Consider the following 10,736-nt stretch of genomic DNA (forward strand, 5'->3'; position numbering starts at 1 on the left):
TGATAGTAATACTGAGCTTCGCCCTCACTGCAGTGATAGCACTTGTTGCCTACTCTCAGACTGAGTCATCTGTCTTACAGGAGAAATCGTACCCACGTACAGTGACTGTATTTACAGAATGGATTCAATCATTTCTGTAATTGGAACCTATGTTTCCTGGGATCTCAAGAGTCTGCTGCTCTTCGCTGCAGTTTTCATCATCACTGCAGACTATATTAAGAATCGTCAGCCAGCAGGCTATCCTCCAGGACCCCGGGGTCTTCCAATTATGGGCAACCTATTCACTATAGATCAGAACAGAGCCCATGAGAGTATGACACAGGTACCTGTGAATCTTAAAATTTTACTTATTAACTCATATTTTCATCTCAAGCCTTGTGTGTATCTTCTTTGATAAATCCTTTGCCAGTTAGCAGAGAGATATGGAAATGTGTACAGTCTACGGATGGGACAGGAACGGATGGTGGTTTTAAACGGGTTTGATATTCTGAAAGAAGCTCTAGTGACGCAGGGAGACAGCCTGGCGGACCGCCCGGACCTTCCTTTACAGATTGATAGAGCACACAGACTAGGTAAGGGTACTAAAGATCAACACAGATACAAAGTTTGATAGTTTAAACTTTTAAGGTTTTTGGCCTTACCCAGAACCAGTTGTATTATTCTGGTTTGCCCAAAGACTCTCGGTTTGGTTGCTTCAAATTTAACTTTAAGAAAGGAGTTAGGGATAAGAATAGAGAAGTGGTTATATAGTCCTAAAACACAACCTTCTTTTTTATAGTTGAGAAGTTTGCTGTCCCTGCTCTTTTTCTGATCAGGTGTCATTGCCAGTAGTGGAAACCTCTGGAAGCAGCAGAGACGCTTTGCACTTTCGACCCTTAGACAGTTTGGATTTGGCAAGAAGTCACTTGAATCTGTGGTCCTGGATGAATTTACATATTGTGCAAAAAACATCAGAAGCTATAAAGGTACGTGCTTATTTCACGGTAAGACTTTTAGAATGAACAGATTCACATAAATTTACATAAAAGTTTCTCTTCTATTCTGGAGGTAAGCCATTCGATCCACACCTCATCCTTAACAATGCTGTCTCCAACATCATCTGCTCCCTGGTGTTTGGCCATCGCTTTGAGTACAGTGAAGAGAAGTTCATTAAAATGATGCAACTGTTTGATAAAGGATTCCAGATTGAAGGCTCCATTTGGGGACAGGTACAGCATTTAAATATACTGATCACATCCTAAATTCACGGGCCACAGCTCTGCCATTTATTCCTTACAGGAATGTTTTTTTTAAATGTCAGTGAATGATCTTTTTCAACACAGGTATGTAAAGTTTATTAATATTAAGTCTCCTCACTACTAGAAGCATACGTACTGAAGTGTCTGACGCAGTAAAAGAAAAATAGTCACCTTTTAGGCGAGAAAAGAGGTGATAACAAACAGGAAATTAACACTGAGCAGTGACATGCAGAGTAGGAGAGAATATCCAAACTGTATAGATGAAGCTATAGAGGTTTTATATTGATGGACACATTTTTACACTAGCAATAAAGAAAAACACTTTAAAAAAAACACACACACACACAAAGACAAACGATTCCCCCAATCAGAACTTTATCTTTTAGGTTTTGTACTCAGCAAAATCACTGACAGCAATGCTCAAATCCAAAGTCATGATGCTATATTCATCCTGGAGTCTTGTCTCTTCCTCTTTCTTTTGACCACCACTGTTTTATTTTGCTTGGTAAGCATGATTAGAAATCCCGCAACACTGTTGCCAAAAACCAAATTGTTGCTTAGTTAACAGCTTAGCACACATTTTCCACAAAAGGTTAGAAAGAACAAGTAATCTTTTTCCCAGCATGTCTCTCCACCATCAGAACTTTAAGAAAAAACATGTATTTTATTCAGAAACCTATAAAATGATTGAGTTTGAGTTTGCAGTTAATATTCAATTCATAAGAAAAATGTATAGCATACAAAATTTTGGGACCTTTGGATCACAAAGTGGAAATATGACTTAATAAAACTCTTATAATATGTCCACTTTTTTTGGCTGCCCCTCCCTGAGTCTGGTTCTGTATTATTAACCAAACTTTTGACTGGTGCTGTACTTTCCAGTAGTTTATTTAGACTGAGGCATGGCATTTGCACTAACGTGAATGTATTGTTCCAATCTGTTTCTGTTTGTAGCTCTACAATGCATTTCCTGTCCTGATGAGACGTTTACCAGGTCCACATCAGAGTGTCGGGCAGATGTGGAATGAAGTGAAGGATTTCATACGAGTAGAGCTAAATGAGCACAAGAAGACCTGGGATCCCTCAGAAACACGTGACTACATTGATTGTTACCTCAGTGAGATTCAAATGGTAGGAGATTAGGCTTAATTTGCCATCATAACTTGCCATATATTTCCGGTAACACTGCCAATAAAGGCACTTTTTTAAATCATTTCCAATGTTTTAAAATGTGTGTTTGCATGTATTTTCAGAATAAGGGGCAGGACGACAACACTTTTGATGAGGAAAATCTGGTTATTTGTGTTTTGGATCTTTTTGCGGCTGGATCTGAAACCACATCCACCACCCTGTGCTGGGCTTTCCTCTACATGGCAAAATATCCTGAGATTCAGGGTAAGAGTATTGACCAGGCCTGGAAAGCTCTCTGTTTTTATTAAATAATCTGGACATGTGTGGCACTAAAGGAACATTCTGGTCATAATTTAAGTGTAAACTTTACTATTTCCAGGTTATACTCAGCTTTTTAGATGTATAATGTATTGTGCAATGGTGCACAAATCTCTTTAATAATCAGCGCTGTTGCACTACGCTGTAAATTTCATTGCTGAAATACTGTTTTCTTTTGTCTTTTGCACAGAAAAGGTACAGGCTGAGATAGACAGAGAGATTGGAGAGTCCAGACAGCCTTCAATGGAGGACCGTGCAAACCTGCCTTACACTGATGCTGTTATCCATGAGATCCAGAGGATTGGAAACATAGCTCCTCTTGGCGTGCCGCATGTCACCAACAGAGATGTCGAGCTGGGGGGCTACACAGTCCCAAAGGTCATTGCTCAAACCAATTTTCAGTAAAAGACAAACATGGTTTATGTCATATTTCATTTTGTGTGTTTTATTTACCATTATTCCATTTGCCAGGGAGTTATAGTAATTCCCAATTTGACATCTGTGCTGTTTGACAAGAAAGAGTGGGAGACGCCTCACACCTTCAATCCAAATCACTTTCTGAATGAGGAGTGCAAGTTTGTGAAACGAGCAGCTTTTCTGCCTTTCTCTCTTGGTAAGGAACGACTCTGTAGATATTTTATTAATGTCTGTGCAAGATTTTTCAGCAGCCTCTCCAAACATGCACTGTAAAATGTGCTGTTTAAGAGATGGCTGGTGAAGGACAAAAAGAGATCCTAAGTAATTCTATTGAATCAGTAACTAATCTGTGCACAGTCATCCAAAGGAAATCTAGGACTAATGTCAGTGTCTTGTCTCAGGTAAGCGGGTGTGTCTTGGAGAGAGCCTGGCCAAGATGGAGCTTTTCCTCTTCTTCACCTCCTTCATGCAGCACTTCACATTCTCCATGCCTGCCGGGGTGAAGCCTGATATGGACTACCGCTTTGGGCTCACTCTGACACCGAAGAATTATGAAATCTGCGTAACCCCACGTCATTAGAAACTGCCAGCACTTGTGATCTTATTACCAGTTCAAGGTTTAAGGAAAAAAATGACAAGATTAATAGTATCACAGGCTGGGTCTCCGACCCAGCGCTCTGAGTTCTTTTTGTATTTTTCTCATTTTTGATATGTGATTAGGTTTTGTGTTATTTCCTATTTGCCTTTAGTTTGGGCAGTTATTGGTTATTGTTCCTGGGTTTTCTATGTTTTGGGGTTTTGTATTATTCATCACGTATTAGGTCTGTTAAGTTTGTGTTGTCATGTTTAGTTTTAGTTTTTCCTGTTTTATTCTGACAGTGTCATGTGTTCTTTGTTCATTGTATTTAGCTTTCCTCTCCTGGTCCTGTCATTAGGTTTATGTCAGTCAGCTGTTCCCCCATGTGTCTCCACTTCCCCTGATCACCTCTTGTATGTATTTAAGCCCTTTGTTTTCTGCATGCCATTGTCGGGTCGTCTGTTTATCTCACCAGAGTTACAGTTATAGTCTTAGCCTGTTAGTTTCCGCCACAGTTATAGTTATAGTTTTTGGTCTTAGTACCTCTTAGTGTTTTGTTTCTTAGTGTTTTGACAGTTTGCTTTGGTTTCCTGGTTTTTCCTTGCCGTTATCATTAAAGGATCACTTTTCCGTTAAAACCTTACTACTCCTCGTCGTCATCTGCTTTTGGGTCCTGTTTCCACACACATCGGCGCACCCCGCCGTGACAAATAGTTGATCACATGTTTTGATTTGAATTTCACTACACACCAGTGAAATTTCTCTTGCCTCTTTAACAATAAGTGCATTATTACCTTTAGTTATTACTGTTAGTTACATCTGAAGGACAAATCTATCAATCAAATTAACCACTCGAACAGTCAGAGACAGTAAAATTCCTATTGCAAAATAAACACCTAGACTTCAGCTCAAACACTATTTTAAGTGGGACATGAATGGAGAGTTTTTGTCTTTCATGAATGGTCTAAGGAGCTTGGAAAGAAAAGCGTCTGGACTTCGTTAAGTTGCTTGAAGATGTTTCACCTCTCATCTGAGAAGCTTCTTCAACTCTAGGATCAAATGGTGGAGAGTCCCAGATTTAACCCCTGTAGGAGTGGCCCCCCAGGCAGGACTGGACTGGGACAAAAAAATCAGCCTGGGCATTTTGACGATAGACCAGCCCACCAGGTATTATAGGAAAAGCCATAAAGCCTATGAAAACAAATGCTGGTGTGACAGTGTTGTACACTATCTTGTTGGTGTATATGTATCTAAAAAACTTAAACCTACACCATCCTCCCAATTCTGGTATTTTAAACAGTACCTACCGGAAATATCAAACAACCTGATCAATAATTACATATACCTAACTAGCAGGGTTGCCAACTCCCAGCAAAAAAATAGGGAACCACCCCCCATCCTCCGCCTCATGATGCTTAATCGACGTAATCAACTTTCATCTTTTGCCAGGGTAAAACAAATGCACAGAAACCAATTATTTTTCTACAGTAATTAAATAGATTCAACATCTTTCTTCAACAGAATTGCAGACTGCACACATGGTACCTCCTCAAAGGAAAAAGTACTATAGCTTACTAGGGTATATTAGACTTAATGTTGACTAAATACAATAATGGATTTCTATACATTTTACATCAGATGATCACTTTGGTTGTAAGATTCAGATAATTATTTAATAAAAGCGAGAGATTTTAAATAATAATAAGAAAGAAAAGTATTTCCTTGTGCCCCCCTCTCCCTGTTAATGCCCTACCTGCACCCCTGGCAAAACTTTGCTAGACCCGCCCCTGTACAGTTACCAGCTGTCAGCTACGTAGAAAAGGATCCTGGTGTTATTTGTCTCTCAGAAACAGTTCATAACTTCCCTTCAACTCATTCATGTCACCTAAAAGGTAAACCTGTTTCTCCATCACCTATTCAGCTCTGATGATTCAGTAAGGACATCTCCTGGTTTCATCTTCATGTTTCCCTCTCACCAAACCGATATCATGACCAGCCCCTTTACGGCTGTGGATCCAGCAAACATCAGCTGATACTAGAAAGTAATGTTAAATAAATTCTAACAACAGCTGATCAAGCTTAAACGTGCTGCTGTTGTTTAGCGCGACGTCCGCTGGTTTCTTCTTTCTGGTGCAAAGTGGGCGATAAACAAACAAGAGAGACGGGACTTACTACAGAAAAGCCAATCAGCTGATCATTGATCAGTTTCATGATTGAAGTAGCAACAGGAGAGGGAGGGGGAGAAAATGAGAGAAGAACAGGCAGCAGTGCAGTGTAAAGACGCAGAATAACTCCAGCTTTGTGTCTTTTTTTTCATTCTAGCTGAAGTTTGGGGCAAATTGCGTTCCTTTACACCTAAATACGGAACTTTAAAGTTCAACATTATCGGCTGTAATTGTTCCAGCCCAGAGTCAATCATGACCAATTGACCAATCCACCTTTCATTGTTTATAACGTTACAAAAAAACAAACAAACAAAAAAACGTCGGCCCATAAAAACGAAAAATCACCATCAGGCCATCAGACCTGATGGCCAGTCCAGCTATGCCCCCAGGGATCTCAAAACTGGATTATAGATGGCAGACAGTTGGTGTCGTAAGTCACCGCCTCTGTTCAAAGGTGGTCGCTCACAGTGGACATAGATGGGGGCAGGGACATCTCAGTAGGTAGGGTGGTGACCCCATGATCGGAAGGTTTAGGGTTCAAATCCATTCAACGGCAACCCTGAGGTACCTCTGAGCAAGGTACCGACCTTATATACTGCTCCCCGGGCGCCCAGTGGCTGCCCACTGCTTCACTGAGTGAATGGGTTAAATGCAGAGAGGAATTTCCCCAGGGGGGACCAATAAAGTATACATCATCATCATTAGATGGCTTCTTTCACTCCTCTTTCAAACCATCTTCTCTGTCCAAAATGTGAACAGTGGCATCCTTGAAAGAGTGACCTTTGTCCTTTAGATGCAGATGGACAGCCGAGTCTTGTCCTGTGGAGGTGGCTCTTCTATGTTGTGCCATGCGTTTATGAAGTGGCTGTTTGGTTTCTCCAATGTAGAGGTCTGAGCATTCCTCGCTAAACTCTACAGCATACACTACATTGTTAAGTTAAGAATGGCCATCTTTGAACAGAGGTGGTATTGTGCAAGTCTGGTGAGGAACTTTGTCGCATGGAGTCACACAAACCACCTGCAACTCAACACCTCAAAGACTAAGGAACTGGTTGTGGACTTCGGGAGGTCTAGAGCAGGTCCACTGCCGGTTCAGATAGAGGGGGAGGAGGTGTAGGTGGTCAACAAGTACAAGTACCTCGGGCTGTGGGTGGACAATAAACTGGACTGGTCATGCAACACAGAGCACCTGTATAAAAAAGCCCAAAGCCGACTGTACTTCCTCAGGAGGCTGAGGTCTTTTAACATCTGCAGGAAGCTCCTGAGGATGTTTTACCAGTCGGTGGTTGCTGGAGTACTTTTCTATGCTGTGGTGTGCTGGGGGAGCAGCACAGCAAAGAAGGACTCATCCAGGCTGGAGAAACTGATCAGGAGGGCTAGCTCTGTGGTCGGCATGAAGCTGGACACTCTGGTGACAGTGGCAGAGAAAAGGACATTAAAGAAACTGATGGACATTATGGACAATGCTGGGCATCCTCTGCACATGGCCATAAACAACCAGAAGAGTCTGTTCAGTGACAGGTTGCTTCTCCCAAAGACAAGAACTAACAGACTTAAAAACTCCTTTGTCCCACACGCCATCAGACTGTTTAACTCCTCTCTGGAGGGGAGAGGGAGGGGAAACAGGAGGACAAAGGAGGGGGGAACAACTAAGCTGTAGTGCCTCTTCACCTCACTGTGCAACAGGGAGGTGCAGAGGGGGGGGGCTAGAGGGGCTTGAGCACCCGCCCCTTTCCTGATGAGTGCCCAAAGTGCCCTTTTGCTGAGGCAACTTTTAAAAAAATTTTATTTATTTTTTTATGTGTGTGTGCGTGCGGAGTCCTTTCTGTGCCCCTCAACAATAATATTTAACTATTAATCACAGTTTTGCTAAATAAAAGGATCTGGCTTGCATCAGTCACATGATCACTATTAACCAATGATTGCCCTCAACGGCAGAACGCGCTGGTTACGAGCTGGGAACGAGCTCACATAGAGCACGCGCATTTTTTGCGGTCCGGAGCTGTAGGAGAAACACAAGTTAACTCAGAGACACAGACTGATGCGACAAAACCAGTAAGTAGGTGCACAGCGTACACTGTAGTGTGTAGCACCCAGGAGTATTAGCTTATTACGTACACGTTGGTAAGTTGTCTTGTTGCAACTGACGAACTGAAACAAACGAGCGTGCTGTGTGTGCAACAGCGCGACAAACATTACCTGTCCTTTTATTAACTGCACAGGTAGTGCTGGTCACAGCTGCTGGCTACCTGTGTAAGGCTGTCATGGGTCTGTAGCTCTGTCACCGTTTTAGGGAACATATTTAGTTTTAAAGTATTTAGAACATATTTAGTTTTAAAGTATTTAGAACATATTTAGTTTTAAAGTATTTAGAACATATTTAGTTTTAAAGTAAGTTTCTGGGCATTTCCTGCCTTTCTGGAGGGATTATATTTCACTAAAAAACGATCTAATATGCATGTCCACATAATAATTATTATAATTATAATATATTAAAAAACACAAGCTGTATTTTAAAAAACATACATTAAGAAGCAGATTATATTAGATTTATATTTTAAATAAGACAAAAGTTGGATTTTACAGCAGTAAAATGATTGTATCTCTACAGTTTAAAGATGTAATAAGCTTTGCCCTGCACAGAGTGGATAGTGAAACAAATGGAATCATCATAAATACATTATTTCATATTTATTACTTCCCCCTCCTCATTGCTTTATTATTGTAGCTCTAGTAATGAATAATAATGTAAGGATTCTGGATCAGCACCATGATGCCCATAGTATATACAGTATTCTGAAGAAGGTCTAAAATGTCACTGTGCGTGCATGTGTGTGTTTTATTTAGCTGGATTTAAAAAAATATTACTCATGATATAACATTGTGCAGACATGGCTGGTAAGGACATGAGGAGGAAACAGTAGGAGCTGCATGAGGCTACTAAAGGCAGGGCTATAACATTTTTCTGTCATCATTTTATTATAGATTAAGTGCAAGAGTTGTTAGGTGTGGATAATTAGATTATAGTTTATTGCAATAGCAAGTTGTGCCTTGTTCTCAGATAGACAGCAAGTGGAGAGTGATATATGAAATGATGGGAAGGAAGGAAGAAGAGAAGCAAAGAGTGATTCACAGGCAGAGCCGAGTTTATGTCACAGTTTTTTGTTGCCTTATGGTTCCAAGCGCTGTCACCAATCTTTGCATTTTGTTATTATCTCATGACACTTGTTTAATCAGCTACCATCTCTCCTGTGGACTTTTTAATGTCTACAGTCTCAGATCAACACAGCCCTGCCCTTCCCATATTAGATTCTTGATGAATGTGTGTTGTTGTTATTCAGCCTGGTTCAATGTGCCCCTTTTTAACTTTGAGCACCCGCCCCTTTAAACCTCTCTGCACGTCCCTGCTGTGCAATACCTTTTGTGCAATACTTTTGTAAATAGTCAACAGTGCAATAGACCTCAATACTTTAAATGTGCAATTCACTTGTATTTTTATTTTTTATTCCTATTTATTCTATTTATCCTCTTTGTATATTTTATTTATATTGTCTCTGTATTATATATGTGTGTGTGTGTGTGTGTGTGTGTGTGTGTGTGTGTGTGTGTGTGTATATATAATATTCTGTAACTCTGTAACTTCTGTCGGTGCTGTGCTTTTTTGGAAATCGAATTTCCCAGAGGAACCCACCCGAGGGATTAATAAAGTTCTATCTAATCTAATCTAATCTAGGTTAGTGCAAGTCTGCCGTTAGGTTTTGTACTCACGGTTGCCTTTTGTATGCGTGTTTCCTCAGGAGGAATTGTGGCGACCAGGAGGCAGCACACGGACAGTACACAGGGAACGGAGACAGAGCATGGGATAAGGGAGAAGACACGGAACGGGAGTCGGGATCGCACGGGGGATTTATTGTTGTTTGGATTTTCACCCCTGTAAATAAACGCACTGCCTTTAGCGTCAAGTCCTGCATTTTGGGTCCTCATTTCTCACATCCCCACGGTCTGCCAGCCAGACCGTGACAGAACGATCCAGCCAACCACCATGGACCCAGCAAACTCAGGAGTTGCCACGGAGGAGAGATCGCTCGCGCAGCTATGGGATTATTGCCGGAGCGTAGTCCAGGCCGTAGATCCACACAGGAGACACATACAGGTAGTGTTCCTTGACCATCACCTCACATCCACTACCTTCACCACGAACATTCTGGACATTAACAAACTTAGGCACCTGGTCACTAGGTTAAGGGAGAGCTCGAGTTTTGAACTATTTGGCTTGGGTGGTCCGAGCAGGGACAGTTTGGCCGCTCTCCTAGAGACTCTAGCCGCTTGGTTTTTCACGCGTCGGCGGAGGGCTTTCCCGTCGATGCTCGCGGCACAATCGTTTGATCCACCGTTACGGAAGGCATGCCGCACTCTCTACCATCATCCCATTACGCCTCAACCCACTCCTGCGGTTTCAGCCCGGTCAGCTGGCAACGGACCAACAGCGCTCATCACCGCAGTGAGTAAACCCGACTCATTTGTGTCTATTAATCATGTCATTAAAAATCAAAACCCAGATGAACAACAGAAGACAGTTTCCATACACCCGGCCCCGCCTTCACGGAGGAGAAGGCGTCCTCGCAAGCAGCGTTCAACTACATCCACACTCACTCCTGTACTGGTCGAAGACTCAGGACCAGCGGCTCTGGATGCCACAGTGAGTAAAATGGACTCTGCTGGTGCTATAAATTCCCTTCCTGTAAACATGAAAATAGAAACTGTTTGCTGTACCTCCAAAGACTCAGAAAATATTCCCTCTGAGACTGTAAGCTGGGAGCTAGGGAGTTCCGAGCATACAGACCCGAATGACTTTTTGGCTCAGTCTGGCCGCATGGAGACTGAGGTTCT

General features: G+C 41.9%; 1 protein-coding gene across 1 annotated transcript; it reads left to right on the forward strand.

The window, feature by feature from the left end:
* Nucleotides 1-36: 36 nt before the first annotated feature.
* Nucleotides 37-4,323, forward strand: LOC101474698 (cytochrome P450 2J6). Its single transcript, XM_004555037.6, has 9 exons — nt 37-322; nt 410-572; nt 816-965; nt 1,048-1,208; nt 2,193-2,369; nt 2,492-2,633; nt 2,878-3,065; nt 3,159-3,300; nt 3,506-4,323. Exons 1-9 carry the CDS (start codon nt 119-121, stop codon nt 3,682-3,684), a joined length of 1,506 nt encoding a protein of 501 aa, XP_004555094.3. The 5' UTR covers nt 37-118; the 3' UTR covers nt 3,685-4,323.
* The last annotated feature ends 6,413 nt before the right edge of the window (nt 4,324-10,736 follow it).

Source organism: Maylandia zebra, linkage group LG23 (assembly GCF_041146795.1).
Source record: "Maylandia zebra isolate NMK-2024a linkage group LG23, Mzebra_GT3a, whole genome shotgun sequence".
NCBI classification, from domain to species: domain Eukaryota; kingdom Metazoa; phylum Chordata; class Actinopteri; order Cichliformes; family Cichlidae; genus Maylandia; species Maylandia zebra.